Source organism: Notolepis coatsorum (genome assembly GCF_963971535.1).
Source record: "Notolepis coatsorum genome assembly, chromosome: 10".
NCBI classification, from domain to species: domain Eukaryota; kingdom Metazoa; phylum Chordata; class Actinopteri; order Aulopiformes; family Paralepididae; genus Notolepis; species Notolepis coatsorum.
Window position 1 is genome coordinate 85,501,904 of NC_140174.1, and position 22,710 is coordinate 85,524,613.

At 44.5% G+C, this 22,710-nt stretch overlaps 1 protein-coding gene across 1 annotated transcript in view; it reads right to left on the bottom strand.

The window, feature by feature from the left end:
• Nucleotides 1-22,710, bottom strand: part of syde1 (synapse defective Rho GTPase homolog 1) — a 106,592-nt gene that overhangs the window by 67,959 nt on the left and 15,923 nt on the right. Inside the window, 2 exon segments of the mRNA XM_084323240.1 lie at nt 2,652-3,060; nt 7,192-7,475. Of these exon segments, the coding sequence (XP_084179366.1) occupies nt 2,652-3,060; nt 7,192-7,475 (693 nt within the window).

Here is a 22,710-nt window from a genome sequence, read left to right on the forward strand (position 1 = left end):
AACATTGTTGCTCAGCTGATAGAGTTGTGCCCTTCCTGATGGCTTGTCGTACAGAACTTGTAAGTCGCTTTGGATAAAAGCGTCAGCTAAATGACTAAATGTAAATGTAAAATGTACCTAGTACAGACCATAATATTTCGTTCTCCTATTGGACAGCGGTCCCTTAGGCGCCACTGCCATACCCCCAATGTCTAGTTCAAAGTCACCGCCAAAGACATGCCTGGACATGACCGGCTCTGCGCAAGAATACGAGACAGAAATGAGGCTGGTACTAGATTGTTCACCTAACGTATAAATACGGCGCAGGTGAATACAGAAGTATGTTACCCAATAAGTTGAAGCCTCACACCACGATACAACGTGCTGTGAAGTGGGCCCGTTTTGCCCCAAATTAGAGCCTTGAGACCGCGTGCGAATTGATAGCTGAAGTGTCAGAGTTTGACGCTGTATCGTCGAGTTCGACCTATTCTATTATTTCAGTAATAGTCTATTTATGTATAGTGTATCGTGCGGCTACCGTTCTACAGTGACCAGCATTACCAACGCTTCCTCATACCAGCTAGTGTGCTTATCCAGGCTGGGCGGCTTAACCTGGTGCCGTCATCCGAGGAGCCCTAGACAAGGACCGTGTGGATATGTACACTGGATAACCTACCCGACGACTACAGAGCCCTTTTCGGCTGGATTATATTTGCTTTGGTCCTGTAGCTGATGGAGCGGAGAATCGTCTACACCCACAATTGTGTGGGATTTACCCTGTGAGGAGCAACGTCGAGCCCGCCTCTAGGACGCCTGAGGCTGGCTAGCTTTCTTCCATGCGGAGCTGCATACCGGAGAATAGCTGTTGTTCGTCTGCGGATCAAGAGATTATTGCACTGTCTCCTGTACCTGGAGTCTCCTTATTCTTCGTTGACCCAGACTTTCGTTACCGACAAATCCTCTCCCCTGCTGGCCTACAACCGGAGGGACCCTACTAGTATCTCCCGCTGCCCTACTAGTGTACCATAGATATAATTCCTACGATACAGGTGGTATTCATTATCTCCTGCGTAATATTCTAATGGACTTACGCTCTTGACCTATTCATGCACATTCTTCGCCTTACAAGCGCAACTCTAAGTAAAGTAATGTAATATAATCTTATTGCTGCTAATAAATATTCTTCTAAACGAGTACTTGTGTGAAACCGTGTTATTGTGGATGTGTTCATCTCATATACCTGTGTACTGTATGGCCAGTAGTAATGTACATAAGACAGTAGTGGTTTAATGATACCATACTTATTCAATACAGTCAGGGAATTGTACCCCTCAGTTACACTTATCATATGACATATTATCTTATTTTATCATATAACATATATTATCTTATCATATGACATGATCTAATCTTATCATATGACAGATTATGTTATTTTATCATATGACATATTATCTTATCTTATCATATTATCTAATCTTATTAGATTCAAATGTATTGTCATCATACAGCACAAGTACAGTACAACGAAAATAAGTTTGGCATCCCACCAGAGTGCAAATGTAACAGTAAAGTGCAATACTGTATACAATGTGCAGGTTATTAAACTGGGTATAAAATATATAAATTAGTACTACTGAGTGTAATGCTAATCAGATGTATGTACAGAGTTGTAATATTAATATGTACAGTGATACAGGTATAAGGACAGTATGGTAGTAGTCATACTGGCTAGCAGCATAACTAGTAAGAGTAGGTAAGGGATATATATGTACAGATATAAATATAGTATCTACATATTATATAAAAGGATGGTATTATGGTTATGGTAAATTAATTTATATAGAGCTTTTATCCAAAGCACTTTACAATTTGTTCCTCACATTTTACCCATTCACTCACACATTCACACACCGACAGCGAAGGCAACCATGCAAGGTACCAACCTGCTCATCGGGAGCAATTTGGGGTTAAGTGTCTTGCTCAAGGACATATCGACACGCTGTCCGGGAGGAGCGGTAACCGAACCGGGAACCTCCAGATTACTGCTCTACCTCCTGAGCCACTGTCACCCCTATATATATATGCAGTATATACAGCACTGTTGTACATGCAATTATACAGAGTATATGGATAGACCATAGTATGAGGTGGGTAGTTAAGATTATTATGATTACAGTGTATGGCAGTTGTACTGTACTGTACGACTCTGAACTGTTGTCTATACTCAATTTATACCTACCTACTACTTTCACTAATGCCTAGGGTATAGGCATTGGAGTCAGAGTTCAGAGTTTATATGGTCTGCTTGACTTAATGTCATATAACATATAACATATAGTTTATCTTATATGATATTATCGTATCTTATCATATGACCTATTATCTAACCTTATCATATGACATATTATTTAATCATATAATATCTTACCTTATCATATGACATATTATTTAATCATATAACATCTTACCTTATCATATGACATATTATTTAATCATATAACATCTTACCTTATCATATGACATATTATTTAATCATACAACATATTATTTGATCATATAACATCTTATCTTATCACATGACATATTATTTTATCATATAACATTATCTTATCATATGACATATTATCTTAGCATATCATATGACATTATCTCATCTTCCTTCTAGTTACCTGTTGTGCTGCTCCCTGTCCTCCTCTGGGCCTCTTCCTGCTCCTCCTCCTCCTCCTCCTCCTCCTCCTCTCTGCTCCTCCAGACAGTCCTCCTGGCACCTCCTGCGTGCTCCTCCTCAGGGATGGGGTTGTACCAGATGTTATTCTCTCCCTGGGCTCTGCTGCTCTCAGCCACCAACCTGGAGGCCTCGTCTGCACCCTGGGCCTTTCCTGAGGACAGTACCCAGGCCCTACTGCTCCTGTCCAGGCTCTGCAGGTAGGCCCCCTGGCCAGACAGCTTGGCGGAGGTCTGGATGGCCAGCTGGTCGCTGGAGAGAACTGCTCTGTGTGTGGTGTCCTGCAAGGCTGTAGGGGAACAGGGAGACCGACAGGAGGTGCCACCGAGCTCCCAGTCCAGTCCAGCACAGACCTAAGAGAGCAACAAGGAGGGGTCAGACTGTTAGTCCAGCACAGACCTAGGAGAGCAACAAGGAGGGGTCAGATTGTTAGTCCAGCACAGACCTAGGAGAGCAACAAGGAGGGGTCAGACTGTTAGTCCAGCACAGACCTAAGAGAGCAACAAGGAGGAGTCAGACTGTTAGTCCAGCACAGACCTAGGAGAGCAACAAGGAGGGGTCAGACTGTTAGTCCAGCACAGACCTAGGAGAGCAACAAGGAGGAGTCAGACTGTTAGTCCAGCACAGACCTAGGAGAGCAACAAGGAGGGGTCAGACTGTTAGTCCAGTCCAGCACAGACCTAGGAGAGCAACAAGGAGGGGTCACATACATTTACATTTAGTCATTTAGCTGACGCTTTTATCCAAAGCGACTTACAAGTTCTGTACGACAAGTCATCAGGAAGGGCACAACTCTATCAGCTGAGTAACAATGTTCATCAAAGTGTTGAGTGCTACAGTGTAGGTTAGTTTATTAGGACAGTGCATGACAGTAAGGTTAGTTAGGGTTAGATTTTTATTTAAAGTTTTTTAATTTTTTATTATTTCAGATAATGGTTGAAGAAGTGCGTCTTAAGTCGACGGCGAAAGATTGGACGGGTTTCGGCTGTCCTAACTGGGGTGGGCAGTTCATTCAACCATTGTGGGGCAAGGACTGAGAAAAGGCAGGTTCTCCTTGATGACCCTCCCGGAGCTCGGATAGGAGTGGGTCTGAGACGGCCAGAAGATGCAGAGAGTAGGGGTCTTGAGGGTGTGTAGTTAGGGACCATTGACCGGAGGTAGGCGGGAACGGTTCCCTTTGCCGCGCGGTATGCCAGGTTGAGGGCCTTGAAGCGGATTCGTGCAGCAATGGGGAGCCAGTGCAGGTCTCTAAGAAGTGGGGTGACATGGGCTGACTTCGGTAGGTTTGAGATCAGGCGGGCCGCTGCGTTCTGAATGAGTTGAAGAGGCTTGGTGGCAGTGGCCGGGAGGCCAGAAAGCAGTGCGTTGCAGTAGCCGAGGCGGGAGATGACTGTTGATTGGACGAGGAGTTGGGTGGCTTCTTTTATCAGGAAGGGGCGGATCCTTCTGACGTTGCTCAGGAGGAATCTGCAGATTCTGGTTGTCGCTGCGATGTGAGCAGAGAAGTTCAACTGGTTTTTGGCGGTCGGGGACGCGGTCACAGCTGCATTCTCGACTGTGATGGAAAGATCGGTCAGGGGGGAGGATTTGGCCGGCAGGTGGAGCAATTCTGTTTCGCTTAGGTTCAGTTTGAGGTGGTTGGTCGTCATCCAGGCGGAGATGTCGGACAGACAGGCAGAGATTCGCTCAGAGACGTGGATATCTGAGGGGGGGAAGGAGAGGAAGAGTTGAGTATCATCGGCATAACAATGATACGAGAAAGGGCGGCTGGGTGGCGCAGCGGAGATTGCGCTCGTCACCAATGCAAGAGACTCCGGTCTCGAATCCGGGCGTCAGCATTGCCTCCGGCTTGGGCCAGCCGTCATACTAACTCATTGGCAGAGTTAGCGGGTGGAAGTCGATGGGTGGGGATTTGGACGTTGTGGACAGCGACTCCTACAGGTCGGTTGGGGGATGCCTGCACAGCAGAGACAGGAAGTAGCGGGGGCAATGTGAGCCTCCCATGCGTTACACCTCGCCACTGAGAGTCCGCGCTGGCAGGTGAAAAGATGTGACAGGCTGCCTCCTCGTGTACCGGAGGGGACACGTGATGCAAGGCTTCTATCCTCCCTACAACCGACCAGTGGGGGGCATAGTCGAGCAACGTTCAAGACAGGGGGGGGGAGAATTGGAAACACGAAAAATAAAAAAATACAGAAATTGGGCAGATCAAGAGCAATGCATAAAGTGCAGACATAAAATAAGTATAAAACGAGCATAAAATAGATAGCAGCAAAATAGACAAGGTAAAGGTAAGGCATGGAGCATTAAATCACATTGTTTTTCATATTAGGATCTAACATCTTAATAGGCCTCTTTGTTTACGGTCTGATTCTATGGCCATTTTAAAATAGACAGTAATAAAAGAGTAAAATAGACTAGACAGAGTAAAATGATGCAATAGTGCAGTGCAATAAAAAAATTTTGTAAAATAGAATAGACAGAGTAAAATGATGCAATAGTGCAGTGCAATAAAATAGTTCTCATCTACAGTACTCTCATTTACAGTACAATAAATCAATAAAATAAAATAAAATAGCCCTCATTTACAATACAATAATCACAGCGTTCATGTAATGAGTCTAGGCAGCACTATTTAACTGCATTAAAGTTATCCAAAATATTTACATTTGAGGAGTTGGCCTCCCTGATATCTCATTTAAATGCCTATATTTTAAAGATATTTAGCGAGTTGGCTTTCCTGATGTTTTTGGGCATTTTGTTCCATAGTTTTGGGGCGTAGTTGACAAAAGCTACATCACCGATCTTCTTTTGACTGTTTCTGGGAGCCTCTAGTCCAGCAGCTGATGATCGCAGCGTCCATTAGGGCTTTGGCCCTAGGGTGACCTCAATTGTGCTTTCGAGAATAAATAAAGGTTTGAATGAATGTAAGAAGAAGGACCGTGAAGTAAATTTTAAACGTTTAAACTTTACAGGAAGCCAGTGTAATATAGCTAAGACTGGACGAACGTTCTCTCTCTTTTTGGTTTTGGTTAGCAGTCAGGCTGCAGAGTTTTGGATGAGCTGAAGTTTCTCTGTGGTTTTCTTACGGAGACCTGTGAAAAGTGCATTACAGTAGTCTAACCAGCTAGATATGAATGCAAACTATGGCATGCATGCATAGCTTCTCAGCATCGTTTTGATTTATAAATGGTCGTACCATTGCTATGTTTCTGAGATGAAAGAACAATGTTTTGGTCACTTTGTTTATATGGGAGTTGAAGTTCAGTTCTGAATCTATGATAACCCCAAAACTTGTGACCTCAGATTTGATCCAAGGGGTTAATCATCCTAGGTTGGTTCTTAATTAACGTTTCTCTTTTAGTTTTGGAGAGACAGAGAGAAAAACAAGGAAGAGTCAGACTGTTAGGAGCAACAGCAAGGAGGAGTCAGACTGTCAGGAGCAACAACAAGGAGGAGTCAGACTGTTAGGAGCAACAACAACAAGGAGGAGTCAGACTGTTAGGAGCAACAGCAAGGAGGAGTCAGACTGTCAGGAGCAACAACAAGGAGGAGTCAGACTGTTAGACGCAACAACAAGGAGGAGTCAGACTGTTAGGAGCAACAACAAGGAGGAGTCAGACTGTTAGGAGCAACAGCAAGGAGGAGTCAGACTGTCAGGAGCAACAACAAGGAGGAGTCAGACTGTTAGACGCAACAACAAGGAGGAGTCAGACTGTTAGGAGCAACAACAACAAGGAGGAGTCAGACTGTTAGGAGCAACAACAAGGAGGAGTCAGACTGTCAGGAGCAACAACAAGGAGGAGTCAGACTGTTAGGAGCAACAACAACAAGGAGGAGTCAGACTGTTAGACGCAACAACAACAAGGAGGAGTCAGACTGTTAGGAGCAACAACAAGGAGGAGTCAGACTGTTAGGAACAACAACAACAAGGAGGAGTCAGACTGTCAGGAGCAACAACAACAAGGAGGAGTCAGACTGTTAGGAGCAACAACAAGGAGGAGTCAGACTGTTAAGAGCAACAACAAGGAGGAGTCAGACTGTTAGGAGCAACAACAAGGAGGAGTCAGACTGTTAGGAGCAACAACAAGGAGGAGTCAGACTGTTAGGAGCAACAACAACAAGGAGGAGTCAGACTGTTAGAAGCAACAACAAGGAGGAGTCAGACTGTTAGGAGCAACAACAAGGAGGAGTCAGACTGTTAGGAGCAACAACAACAAGGAGGAGTCAGACTGTTAGGAACAACAACAACAAGGAGGAGTCAGACTGTTAGGAACAACAACAACAAGGAGGAGTCAGACTGTCAGGGCAGAAACAAGGAGGAGTCAGACTGTTAGGAACAACAACAACAAGGAGGAGTCAGACTGTCAAGGGCAGAAACAAGGAGGAGTCATTAGTAGCAGAACAACAAAGAAGGATCAGAGGGGTGTCTAACTGTAGAATATGGAGGTAGGAGACAAGACAGCTTTTTCTTTTAAATGTACCTGATCTCCAGCCAGTCGTTGGCTCCAGGAAGGGCCTGCAGCAGCCTGGGTCTTTCCAGACAAACTGTCCCAGTCAGAAGGCCTGTGGGCTGAGGCATCCCTGCCTATGGAGGCCTGCTTGGCCCACTGCTGTTTCTTAGCTACTGTAATGTGGTTCCTCGGGGGAGAGGGGCGGGAGTGGGCGTGGCCTCCTGGAGGGGGGGGCTCCGGTACCACTGTTGCCAACGACGACGATGAAGATAAAGATGAACTCTGGGCAACAGAGTCAGATTTCCCTGAGACATCTGAACACACACACACATTTTAAATACTTTATTGAATCCACAGATCAAATCAACATTCGTAGGATTCAGAGGCAACAATGCTGGAAGAAGGCAATGTCCTCACTGAGAACTCAATGGACGTAATTCACGTCATTAGTGAATCAGAAATGTCAATATCAATATTGTAAATAAAATATTTTCTCAATTGTATGTAAAAACTTGCCAAATCGTTAGCCTAGCTTAGCTTACCCTCATAGTCAAAAAGTTTGAAATATTAGTTTATTATAATTTTTTTTATATTTGAAATATGTGTTCACTTTGTCCATTGTCTGATTATTTTCCCAAAGCTGGTGACAGAAATAGCTAGGGAGTTCCATGTCACACTGTCTGGCTACCCATTACAGCAGAGATATAACTAAATCACACTGTCTGACTACCTACAGTATTACAGCAGAGATAGAACTAAGCCACACTGTCTGGCTACACAGTAAATTTCGCAGAGTAAATTTGACTCAAACTAAGTACATTTTACTCAGTTTGAGTAAAATGTTACTCAGTTTGAGTAAAATTTACTCAGTCTGAGTAAAATTTACTCTGCAAAATTTACTGTGTACCTATTACAGCGGATATATAACTAAATCACACTGTCTGACTACCTATTACAGCGGATATATAACTAAATCACACTGTCTGACTACCTATTACAGCAGAGATAGAACTAAATCACACTGTCTGACTACCTACAGTATTACAGCAGAGATAGAACTAAGCCACACTGTCTGGCTACCTATTACAGCGGATATATAACTAAATCACACTGTCTGACTACCTATTACAGCGGATATATAACTAAATCACACTGTCTGACTACCTATTACAGCAGAGATAGAACTAAGCCACACTGTCTGGCTACCTATTACAGCAGATATATAACTAAATCACACTGTCTGACTACCTATTACAGCCGATATATAACTAAATCACACTGTCTGACTACCTATTACAACAGAGATAGAACTAAACCACACTGTCTGGCTACCTATTACAAAAAAGATATAACTAAATCACACTGGCTTTGCTACCTATTACAACAGAGATATAACTAAATCACACTGTCTGGCTACCTATTACAACAGAGATAGAACTAAATCACACTGTCTGGCTACCTATTACAACAAATATATAACTAGGCCTAAATCACACTGTCTGGCTACCTATTACAAAAGGGATAGAACTAAATCACATTATCTGGCTAGCTACCTATTACAACAGCGATAGAACTAAATCACACTGCCTTGCTACCTATTACAACAGATATGCACACACACACACACACACAAACACACACACACACACAGCTGCTATTATCATTCTGTTGGTTGGGTATAAGACCTTATTTGGTGTGAAGATATTTGGAGAGAGAAGTTGGAGGCCAAGTATTTAGTGGTTAGCTCTCTCTCTCTCTCTCTCTCTCTCTCTCTCTCTCTCTCTCTCTCTCTCTCTCTCTCTCTCTCTCTCTCTCTCTCTCTCTCTCTCTCTCTCTCTCTCTCTCTCTCTCTCTCTCTCTCTCTCTAATCAATATGTGGTGTGTTGAGTTGAATGGTCTAATATTCCATGAGACAGAACATAACTTATCATAGTTACAGCTGGTAAGATATAACAAGTCCTACTACATATAATATTTTTTTACTTTTTTTTACTTTTTCTCCCCATTTTAAATTTTTCTCCCATCCCAATTTCGTATATCCAATTCTTCCCTCCCCTGTCTTGAACGTTGCTAGACTATGCCTCCCACTGGTCGGTTGTAGTGAGGACAGAAGCCTTGCATCATGTGTCCCCTCCGCGTCTATGCCTTCTACAATGCTGTTCGGTTTCCGCATTGCCGTTTTGCGCTCTGATTGGCCGAGCGCGCGTGTGCGCATGAGCCGCGCCGCGGGGAGAGGGGCGCCTCGCCAGCGGGGAGAGGGGCGCCGCGAGTGGCAACGCTGCGCTCATCAACGACCCTCCGTGCTCCGGCTTTCAACAGCGGGGAGAGTATTATGGGGCTTATGCCGCGAAGCAGTAACACACATAGTTGCAATGCATCTGTCAGTCGTACTTAACTATGTGTTCACTGTTGTGTTACTGCTTCGCGGCATAAGCCCCATAATACTCTCCCCGCTGTCGAAAGCCGGAGCACGGAGGGTCGTTGATGAGCGCAGCGATGCCGCTCACGGCGCCCCTCTCCCCGCTGGCGAAAGCCTTATCGCAGCACGGCTGAGGGGCGGCGATGAAGCCTGAGTCGCGCGCCAGGCAGCAATACTAAGCTCCAGTTAACCTAATTTATACCGTAAGCAATCATTAAAAAAATATACCGTTAACTGGAATATGTTGTTTCTTTACACATATGTTGGATTATGTAATTGGTTTGTCATGACAAACCAATAAAAAATCGCGCGACTCAGGCTTCATCGCCGCCCCTCAGCCGTGCTGCGATAAGGCTTTCGCCAGCGGGGAGAGGGGCGCCGTGAGCAGCATCGCTGCGCTCATCAACGACCCTCCGTGCTCCGGCTTTCAACAGCGGGGAGAGTATTATGGGGCTTATGCCGCGAAGTAGTAACACAAGGGCTGGGCGATAAAACGATAACGATAACTATCGCGATAAATTATTTCCTCGAAATAAACATGAAACGTGGTCGCAAAGTTTCGATATATCGATTTTCCAAGCTTGGATATGAGCACACGCACCAACAACCAATCAGTGAAGGAGATGGCCGACAGAGAAGGAGACCCGCGGTGCACCTCTGGGTAGAGAGGTAGGACTCTAGTAGTAAACAAGGCTGGCTAGGATCATTAGCTTGCACGCCGCTATTTTATAGTTTACGTGCGGAGTGGGTGTGTGGCGTGAATTCTGAGGCCACGGTTAGAGTAGTGTGGGGTATGCGGTGGACGTTGTTGCAATGTATTGGGGCGGAACGGAGTATTTTAGGGTGATAGTTAGTACATTGGAAACAAGGCTGGCTAGGATCATTAGCTTGCACGCCGCTATTTTATAGTTTACGTGCGGAGTGGGTGTGTGGCATGAATTCTGAAGCCACGGTTAGAGTAGTGTGGGGTATGCGGTGGACGTCGTTGCAATGTATTGGGGCGGAACAGAGTATTTTAGGGTGATAGTTAGTACATTGTCATGGGATACACCGCTTGCTCTGGCTAACTGTTAGTTCCATTCTTATAAGTGGCGGTAGGTTGCCCCCTGGTGGAATATAATAATCTATGCACTGGTGCGTAGAAGAACATACGCGGACTGATGACGACATCAACTCGAGACATTCGCAGCAGCAAAACAAGTCTATTAATAGCCCGTCCATCGGCGCCGGGCATAAGAAGTTAATTAAACTTGACAGAAATGATATCGACGATAATTATCGATATCGAGTTATATGAAAATAATTTTATAATTTTATCGCGATAAAGTTTTTGGCCATATCGCCCAGCCCTAAACTGTGAACACATAGTTAAGTACGACTGACAGATGCATTGCAACTATGTGTGTTACTGCTTCGCGGCATAAGCCCCATAATACTCTCCCCGCTGTTGAAAGCCAGAGCACGGAGGGTCGTTGATGAGGGCAGCGATGCCGCTCGCGGCGCCCCTCTCCCCGCTGGCGAGGCACCCCTCTCCCCACTGGCGAAAGCGGCGCGGCTCATGTGCATGCGCGCGCTCGGCCAATCAGAGCGCAAAACGGCAACGCGGAAACCGAACAGCGCTGTAGAAGGCATAGACGCGTCCCCTCCGGTACACGAGGAGGCAGCCTGTCGCATCTTTTCACTGCAGCAGCTCGAACTCTCAGTGGCGAGGAGTAACGTGTGGGAGGCTCACGCTGCCCCCGTCACTTCCTGCTTCCGTCGCACCGGCGTCACCAAACCAACCTGTAGGAGTCGCTGTCCACAACGTCAAATCCCTACCCACCGGCTTTGTCCCACCCTCTAACACTTGCCAACTGTGTTAGTATGAACGACCGGCCAGCCGGTAGCAACGCCGAGAGCTGGGCTCGAACCCAGCGTCTCCTGCGTTAGAGGCGAGCGTCTTGCCCACTGCGCCAATCAGCCGCCCCTAACTACATATAATTTGAAGTACTAGTAGTACTACTACTAATATACTATACAATTCTATACTACACAACTACTATATGAATATACATATACAGTATTATACTACGCTATTACTACCAAGATGCTAATATACTGAAATATATTATGCTATACTGGTACTACAAATCTACAATTATATGAAAGCATGTGATACTACATAGTACACTGTACTGTACTGTGTAGAATACTATAGAGGAATATTGACCTCTAGCTCTCTGTCTGTCTGTGTCTTTCTGTCTGTCTGTCTGTCTGTCTGTCTGTCTGTCTGTCTGTCTGTCTGTCTGTCTGTCTCTCACTCCAACATCCTGCACATCTGCAGTTCTCCTGCAACATTCTTTTATTTTCCTCTTTCCTCTCTCTCTACTTCTCCTTCTTCCGCCCCTCTCTCTCCAGCTGTATCTATGTTTATGTGTGTCAAAGAGAGGTGTGTGTGTGTGTGTGTGTGTGTGTGTGTGTGTGTGTGTGTGTGTGTGTGTGTGTGTGTGTGTGTGTGTGTGTGTGTGTGTGTGTGTGTGTGTGTGTGTGTGTGTGTGTGTGTGTGTGTGTGTGTGTGTGTGTGTGTGTGTGTGTGTGTGTGTGAGAGAGAGAGAGAGAGCCTTGTGACAGACAGTATGTAGAATATCTGGTCCAGCCGCAGGCTGCATGAATACAGCCTCTGTGTGTGTGTGTGTGTGTGTGTGTGTGTGTGTGTGTGTGTGTGTGTGTGTGTGTGTGTGTGTGTGTGTGTGTGTGTGTGTGTGTGTGTGTGTGTGTGTGTGTGTGTGTGTGTGTGTGTGTGTGTGTGTGTGTGTGTGTGTGTGTGTGTGTGTGTGTGTGTGTGTGTGTGTGTGTGTGTGTGTGCGTGTGTGTGTGCATGTGTGTCTAACAGTCTTAGCTGATTCCAATAGTCTGCTGCAGCATGCAATGGACTACAACCCAACACTAACAGACTACAGTACAACATACTACAACCCAACAGACTACAGTACAACAGACTACAACCCAACAGACTATATTACAACAGACTACAACCCAACAGACTACAACAGACTACAACCCAACAGACTACAACAGACTACAACCCAACAGACTATATTACAACAGACTACAACCCAACAGACTATATTACAACAGACTATATTACAACAGACTACAACCCAACAGACTACAGTACAATAGACCAGTGGTTCCCAAAGTCGGGGTCGCGACCCAAAGGTGGGCCGCGAGCAGCCACGGGAGGGCTGTGAGATGATTAAAAAAAAATAAAAAAAAAAATATATATATATATATATATAATTTTTTTTTGTCAGGCCACTGAACTTAGAAGCAGGCCAGGACAGTGTTTCTAGTTGTATTCTAAAATTCTATTCTATTGTATTCTAAAATGTGACTATATGGTTTTATATTAACTTAATAAATAAACAAAAACGAAAAATCTACTTATTTCAACAAACATTTCAAACTAAATAACAGATTATGCACATAAAACGCTGAAAACAATCGAAGCAACAATAGTATTTTAATGAGGCTATTATTATTATCATTATTATTTTGCAACAAGTTAGCCCTCTCATAAATAGCACATATAAATGAATAACTAACTTGAACTAACTTAATAGGATTGAAGTGATATTTGGCAAAAAAATCGGTCGCCTGGCAAAAAAAGAAGAAAAAAAAGCCTGACGATGTGCATTGGGCCGCTCTCTGACGCCTTATTTTCTGGGTCCCGGCCTGAAAAGTTTGGGAACCCCTGCAATAGACTACAACCCAACATATAACATAACATAGCCGGCGATTTCAACCAGGCAAATCTGAAAAAAGTGATGCCATCCTTCTTTCAGCACATCGTCTGCTCCACCAGAGGGGGAAACACGCTCGACCACTGCTACACCCCGTTCAGAGCCGGCTACAACGCTGTACCGGCTCCGCCATTAGCGGGGGCTACTAGCACGTCCGATCATGACTCCATTTACCTGATCCCTGCTTACAGACAGAGATCACGTGACGCCGTCGTGTCACGTGAGGCAAAAAGATGGTCCGACCAATCAGAGGCCACGCTTCAGGACGCTCTCGAGGACGTAGACTGGGGGATAGGGCTGGGCGATATGACGATATTATATAAATATCGGGTACAGTTTATTAACGATACACTTTTTAAACGTATCGTGGATATCGTGATGTTTTGCCCAAGAGGATTGTGTCACATCAATCTGGTCCACACGTTCAAACTTTTGAACAGCGTCGCCCCACACACACACTACTGCATCAAAGTTACTACTTATGATAACAAAGGCATTCGTTTTGTGGCATTAACGTTATATAGTTACACGTTCAATAACATCAGCGTATTTACATAGCAACGTCCGAGGTCGACCTAGATAGATAGCAAGCATTAGTCGTTCATATCTCAGCCCGTGCTGACTCAGTTGTGCCCATTCTGCGGTCTGTTCATAAAGTTTTCAATCAGACAGATGTATGGAAAGGCTTTTATTATAACATTCGTTGCAGTAAAATCATTATGCCTCGTTTAGTCATCCTGCGGAGCTAAAAGCTAAATGTCGGCCCGCGTTGTTGTTGTCATTGCGCTCTCGTCAAAATCAATGGCGGATATAGCGGAAGTAAAAAATGTATACGCGCTTGCCGATTGGTGCTAAGAACAGCAGGGCGGGTGCAAGCGGTGTGACGTAATTGGCAGACTCGACTGTCAATCAAAATTATTCTGTTTGCCGTCTGAATGAATGAAAACGTTATTAACAGATTGCAGAATTGGTACAATACAGTCAGTGTCGACGTCAGAACGAATTTATCAGGGGGGCATATGGTAATTTTGGGGGGGCATAAAATATACGCTTCAGAAAACGCATTTCCCGCAAACCAACACGCATTTCAAAACATGAGCGCACTGCAGGCATAAGAGATAAGACAGTCTCTCTCTCTCTCTCTCTCTCTCTCTCTCTCTCTCTCTCTTTCTCTCTCGCACGTCACGTCACAAACACACTGGCGTCTTGCGCACACACACAAAGTGAAAGATCACGTATTTCGTTTTCGTATTATTATACACCTGGCTGAGAATCTTTGACGAGTCATCACACACATAATAAACCTCTCTATAAGACAGGGGCACGTCCCCAAGGACTTGCGAGAGTGACCCCTCTACACAAAAAGGGCAGCAAATTAGACCCAGGCAACTACCGCCCTGTTTCTATTCTTACCTCCATCTCGAAAGTCATGGAGAAAATAGTCTACGAACAGGTCGAAAAGTACCTGGCGGAAAAAAACCTAATCTACGAATTCCAATCTGGCTTCAGAACGTCCCACTCCACTGACACATGCCTCCTCTATTTGAACGACCACATCAAACAAGAGGTGGACGCGGGCAAATACTGCGGCATGGTCATGCTGGACCTACAAAAGGCCTTCGACACTGTCAATCACTCCATTCTAATGGACAAGCTAAAAGCAATTGGTTTTGATAGCCTATCAGTGAGCTGGATGCAATCCTACCTAGAGGGGAGAGAACAGATGGTAGAGGTAAACGGTACTCTATCCCCCCCCCTCACAGTGAGCTGTGGTGTTCCACAAGGAAGCATACTAGGACCGCTACTCTTCCTAATTTATGCAAATGACATGTCGTCAGCCTGTGACTGCAATTTGTTCCTGTTTGCGGACGACTCAGCCCTGCTGGTCTCTGACAAGAACAAATTGCAGGTTGAAAAAACCCTCAGCACGGAACTAGGCAAAATCTGCATATGGCTCGCTGATAACAAACTATCATTACACATGGGCAAAACAGAGTCCATTCTCTTCGGTTCAAATAACAAACTCAGCAAGACCGACGGATTCTCAGTTACAGTGGGTGACAATATTGTCACAAGGAAAGACGAAATTACCTACCTGGGTTCCATCCTAGAGGCAAATCTTTCCTGTGACAAAATGGCATCCAATGTAATAAAAAAAGTCAACCAACGAACTAGATTCTTGTACCGGATCTCCTTTCTGGTAAACAAGAATACCCTGAAGACTCTGGCAGGAGCACTCATTCAAGGGTACTATGACTATGCGTGCACCTCATGGTACCAAAGCACCTCAAAGGCGCTTAAAACAAAATTACAAACATCACAAAACAAACTGGTCAGACTACTGCTTGACCTGAACCCCAGAACCCACCTCACCCCTGCCCACTTTGCCAACCTAGGATGGCTTAGAGTAGACGACAGAGTACAGCAACTTGCAATGGGCCTGGTCTACAAGATACACTATACGACCGGGGTGCCCATGTACATGTCAAAATACTTCCCAAAGGTCAGTGAATACCACAACCACTACACCAGAGGAAGCTCAACAAATCATGTGAAACCCAGATTCGGCTCAAACAAGGGACTAAACACGTTTCGCAATTATGCCACAACAATGTGGAACGCCCTACCCAAAGCTGTAAAGGAATGTGAATCCCTGCCCACATTCAAAACCGCTCTTAAAGAGCACCTACGGGAGGCTGCAATTCGAAACTGGCCACCGTAAATGCCCAAAACCCCCACCACCTCCTAATAGACAGTCTCCTCCCCACCGCATGTATATATTCCCTCCCCGCCGTATGTATATTTCCCTCCCACCCACCCACCCCCTCCTAATGTACAGTCCCCTCCCCATCATATGTATATACTCTGTCAGGATCTAGGGGTAACAGTACTGTATATTTGAATACCGCCTATGTCACAAATGTATCAGTACTAAATACCTATATGTCCCTATGCCATAAATGTCATGTATGTTGTGTATGTCATAAATGTCTATATGAATTGAAAATGGGGGACCCTGATGGAAACAAGACAAATGTCTTTCTCAGGTCTGCATCCCCTTAACAATTGTATGTATTGAGCCGTACTGTATTGTACCCATTCTGCAATCTGTTAAATAAAGTTTTCATTCATTCATTCATTCATTCATTCATTCCAAACCAGCATTCTTTAGCTCAGCTAAGCTCAGCGTGTTCCGTCCACTTTTAATGTGTAATGCGAGTCGCCTACTTCTTCCACTATAGCCTCAGTCACCACACTGCTAAGTGTACTTATAAGTTCATTTTGCATGTCATGACAAGTGTATGTGGCGTTTCGAGGGATAGTTTTCACTATGTCAGCCAATTCTGGGTTCTTTTTAATTGTGTAGTCCAATAAGGACAGGAAAAGACCACTTCCCCCCTCAGACATGTCACCAAAAGCATCTAGGTTTCCACGTAAAGGCAACTGGTTTTCTACCAGAAACCCGACAACATCCACGAGAGCCGAGAAGTAGTACCTGTTCCTTCGTAGCTGGTCTGTGTTGACAAGTGTCGAAATCTCCTTGCCGGTATTGCCGTGAAGAAGCCTTAGGTGCGCCTGCCCCAGCCAACCATTTTCGTATATCCATTTTATTTGTATGTCCGTCTCCAAGAAGTGATTATTATATTTTACCTGAGTCTGACTCTATCTTTGACTTTCGCGCTCACTGACCTCACTCAAGTCACTCCCTACCCATATCAAAATCAATTCAAATGCAGTCACGCCCTACCCGTCAACTCAACGTGACCAATAATAACGCGTGTGTGAGCCGTGGCGTGAGATCAAACATACACTTCCTTTAAGACTTTTTTTGTTTAATTTCGTTTAATAATAGGCTAAATAGCCTATTTATAAAGGAAAACATCTGACTTTTACTATAATAAAAAAAAATTATGTTTAATTATTTTATTTTTTTATAATAATTGACCATGCCGGTTGGAGGGGCACAGTGCCCCATCTGGGGGGGCATGGCCCGCGAATGCCCCCCCATGGCGCCGACACTGAATACAGTACAGCTCAACACAACAACAGTGGACTGGAGGATGCAGACCAGAGAAAGACTTTCGTCTTGTTTACATCAGGGTCCCCCATTTTCAATTCATCATATTTCATATCTAAATCATATAATATCTCATTGCTAAATATATGCAATATATAATCTAATAATCCAATAATCTAAATCTAATATATAATATAAAAATGCTAAATGCATGGGTATTTTATTTTGTTTTTAATGTTAGCTTGCAAACTCAAATACTGTCTTGGTAAGCCTCATAATGAATTGTTTGGGGAAAAAAAGAAAAACATTGTGATGCGTATCGTGTATCGCCGAAAGGTCAGAAAATATCGTGATATCATATTTAGGCCATATCGCCCAGCCCTACTGGGGGATGTTTCAAGGAAGCGCCAGTGACGTCAGCGAGTTCGCAGACACGGTCGTGAGCTTCATAACATCACTTGCAGACAGTATTGTCCCCACAAAAAAGGTGCGGGTCTTCCCAAACCAGAAACCGTGGGTGGACAGTACTATCAGAGCAGCTCTGAAATCTCGCACCACTGCCTACAACCTGGGCAGAGAGTCAGGAAACATGGAGGAGTATAAGGCTACAGTCTATACTCTGCGCAAGGCTGTTAAACTTGCAAAGCGGACGTATGCTGACAAAATGGAGACACAAATGGCACAGAATGACACAAGAGGCTTATGGCGGGGACTGAGGACGATAACTGACTACAAAGTCAGCGCCCCCTCAATGGGGAGCGACGACGCCTCTCTCGCGGACCAGCTCAACACCTTCTACGCGCGGTTTGGTGCAAACAGTGGCGCCGCTAGCTCAAAGGCTAGAGACGTCACTGGCACGCCGGCTGTTGTGGAGGGGGGGGGGGCATCCGCGGGGGGGCGGGGACGCTCTCTCATTGTCGGTACACAGTGTGAGAAGAGCATTTATGCAGGTGAACACCAGAAAAGCTGCTGGCCCAGATGGAATGCATACTTAAGTCCTGTGCTAACCAGCTAGCCCCTGTGTTCACAGCCATATTTAATCTATCCCTGGCGGAGTCAGTGGTCCCTGCCTGCTTCAAGATGTCTACCATCATCCCTGTACCAAAGAAACCCTCCCCAACAGGTCTCAATGACTACAGACCGGTGACACTCACCTCTGTGGCCATGAAATGTTTCGAGAGGCTGGTCAAGGATCACATTTGTGCCTCCCTCCCCAGTGATATGGACCCTATGCAATTTGCATACAGGCCAAACAGGTCCACTGATGATGCGGTCTCCCAAGTACTGCACAGCACACTCTCTCACCTGGACCGCCAGAAGGGGGGCTATGTGAGACTGTTGTTCATTGACTACAGCTCAGCGTTCAACACCATAGTCCCCACCAGACTGGTGGACAAGCTGATCGAGCTGGGTCTGAGCTCCGCTCTGAGCGCCTGGATACTGGACTTTCTGAGCGAAAGGCCCCAGGCGGTCAGGGTGGGGGGTCAGACCTCCAACACCATCACCCTGAGCATCGGGTCCCCCCAGGGCTGTGTTCTGAGCCCCCTGCTGTACTCACTATACACACACGACTGTGTGGCCAAGTTCAGCTCCAACTCCATAGTGAAGTTTGAGGACGACACAGTGGTGGTGGGGCTGATCTCAGACAACGACGAGAAGGCCTACCGGGAGGAGGTTGAGGTACTGGAACGCTGGTGCCAGGACAACAGCCTGCTCCTGAACATTGGTAAAACCAAGGAGCTGATCATGGATTTTAGGAGGAGACAGCAGGAGACACACACACCACTGAGGATAAACGGGGCTACCGTGGACAGGGTGAGCAGCTTCAAGTACCTGGGGGTCCACATCTCAGAGGACCTGACATGGACAACACACATAGACTCAGTCGTAAAAAAGGCGAAGCAGCGCCTCTACCACCTGAGACAGTTAAGGAAGTTCAGAGTATCTGGGAAGATACTCCAGTCCTTCTACTCCGGAGCTGTAGAGAGCATCTTGACTGGAAACATCACTGCCTGGTATGGCAACAGCACAGCACAGGACAAGAAGGCCCTACAGAGAGTGGTGCGCTCAGCCGAGCGTACCACAGGTATTGCACTACCAACCCTGCAGGTCCTATACAACAAGAGGTGCAAATCCAGAGCCTGCAGGATAATGAAAGACCCTCATCACCCCAACAACAGCCTGTTCATGCTGCTGCGGTCAGGCAAACGCCTGCGAACACCAGTAACGAGGACAGAGAGACTTCGGCTCAGCTTCTTCCCCCAGGCCATCAGAGCCTTGAACACTGAACTCTCCACGCACAAGCACACATGAGCACACACACAACACACTAGGGCTGTCCCCGACTATGGATTTGGATGGTCGACTATGATTGGCCAAAATTTCCCGTTAGTCGACTATTGGTCGACAAAAAAATTTAAAAAATTAAAAATATATATATATATTATACATTTTTTTTTTTTACTTTTTTTTTTGTATCATTCCATTTGGGCTGTGGGGGGTGCTTAATGTCTGAAGGAGTCGACTGAAGGCTTCTTGTCCTCTGCAAAAGCATGCAATTGGTCCACTGATGGATACATCTTGATATTTGTCTAGTCTAGTGTGTTCATTAGATGGGTGAAATCCTCTTTCAGTGCCTCTGTGCCTGTTTTCTTATGCAGTTAGCCTCTGGTATGCGTGCCATTAGTGTTAGCCAAGCTTCTAGGCCTCTTTTCTTTTGGAAAGAATGATAAATTATCATTTTTATAATTTTATAATTTTTATTTTATTTTATTTTTTTACTATTCGACTAAGAGGTTGGTTAGTCGACTACGGCTCCTTTCGACCGATTAGTCGACTAATCGACTAATAGGGGTCAGCCCTACAACACACACACTGTACACGCTCACACACTAGCAGCCACTTTAACATGAGCACACACACACTCATGCTGCACACGCTCACGCAGAAGGAAAGGTCACTTTAAGAATAGTATAGTAGAGCTTGAGATTGTATAATATAGCATTGTATAGCAGTGTACATAAAGACCCAATGCCTCATCCGTAGCTAACAGTGTACTGCACTACCACAGGACCTAGCATGTCCTACCATGCTCTGTAAATAACTCATGTACAGATACCAATATGCCCTACTTGTTTACTTGTTTATTGCACAATGTCGCTCTTGGTTGGATTCTTATTATATATTATTACTATTGTATTATGCACATCGTTGCAGGCAAGACCCCCCGCATTTCACTGTATACCTGTATGCCGTGACAAATAAAACTCTTGTATCTTGTTGTATATTACAGTAAAACAGACTACAACCCAATAGACTACAGTACAACATACAACCCAACAGACTACAGTACAACAGACTACAATCCAAAAAACACAGTACAACAAACTACGAGCCAACACAGTATAACAGATTACAGTATACCAGACTACAACCCAACATACTACAGTACAACAGACTACAACCCAACATACTACAGTATAACAGACTACAACCCAACAGATTACAGTAGAACAGACTACAACCCAACAGAATACAATATAACAGACTAAAACCCAATGGACTACAGTACAACAGACTACAACGCAACAGACTACAAACCCAACATACTACAGTACAACAGACTACAACCCAACAGATTACAGTATAACAGACTACAACCCAACATACTACAGTACAACAGACTACAACCCAACAGATTACAGTATAACAGACTACAACCCAACAGAATACAATATAACAGACTGCAACACAACAGACTACAGTATAACAGACTACAACCCAACAGAATACAATATAACAGACTGCAACACAACAGACTACAGTATAACAGACTACAACTAGAGATGTTCCGATACCATTTTTTCCTTCCCGATCCGATTCCGATACCGATACTGATCCAATACCAGTGCAATAGTGCATACATAAAAAAAAAATATATATATATATATATATATATTATATAAATTCGAAATAATTTTTTTTTTTACTACTGTTTTATATATACATACTGTTTTTTTTGTAATAACTAGAAAGTAATGGTATTTATTCAACAACAGGTGATTGTATAGATTAGTATTAGTATCATTAATTGACAACTGCTCAATGAGTTTACCCACGGAAAGGTTGTTGGGACATTGATTCCACACGGACGTTATACGTTGTTGCACTTGCTATACAGAAAGCTCTGGTTAGGTTAGCTAGTAGCAGAGTCTCTGTTGTGATTTTTAATGCACAATAAATATTCAACATTCTCTTTTGAGACTCCGCCTCAGACTCTTATCCTTTGGCACTAAAAGCTAAACATACCGGCGGACACCGGCGGTATGGCTGTCCGCAACATGTCATTAATTGCGTGCATGTGTGGGAGAGGTCGGTCAGTGATGACACTTAGGTTAGCCACGTTAACGTGAGCTAGATGGAAAGAATGTAACGTTACTGGTGAAAAAGTGATTTACCCTGGAATACTCCTCTGCCAACTTGCTGTACTTTGCTTGCAGGTCTGCAACCATTATTGCTGGATTATGAATAGCTCCAATGTAACGTTAAGCTAAAACTAGCTTTTCGGTTAGCTCTTCAGCTAATGCTAACACCAGCAAGCGAACACATCAGAGCTCCCCGTCAACACGGCTCTGTCGGGACGATGGCATTTAAGAAAGTATCTGCTGTTAAAATGACAAACAGCATTGACACTTTAATTCACAGTCGATTAAAAACACGTTTGTTTTATAATGCTCACTCTCAGTAGGAGGATACCGCGTGTTGTTGATAAATTAGATTTGACGTGTAGTCGCCGATACCGATACCAGCATTTTAGGCTGTATCGGAGACATTTCCGATACTAGTATCGGTATCGGAACAACTCTAACTACAACCCAACAGACTACAGTATAACAGACTACAGTACGAATAGATTCAGATTCCTTTTATTGTCACATCATTCAGTACCTTTTACAGCAAAAAAGAGTGACATTTGTTTTGTTGTGGTTCCTCGACCGTAGCAGCATTCAATATAATATAAAATTAAAGATTACAGAATAACAGACTACAGTACAACATATTACAGTATAACAGACTACAACCCAACAGACTACATTATAACAGACTATAGTACAACAGACTACAGTATAACAGACTACAACACAAGTGTGTGTGTGTGTGTGAGTGTGTAGTGTACCTTGTTTGTGTGAAAATCCAGGACAGTTTCTAGACGAAATCAGAAATTTTTGATGTCCTGATTTTATTTGACAAGCTATTGTAGTGTAAGCATGTATGTGTATGTAATGTCCCCATATTTCACATACATAAGCTTTGTGTAGGTGTGTTGTGTG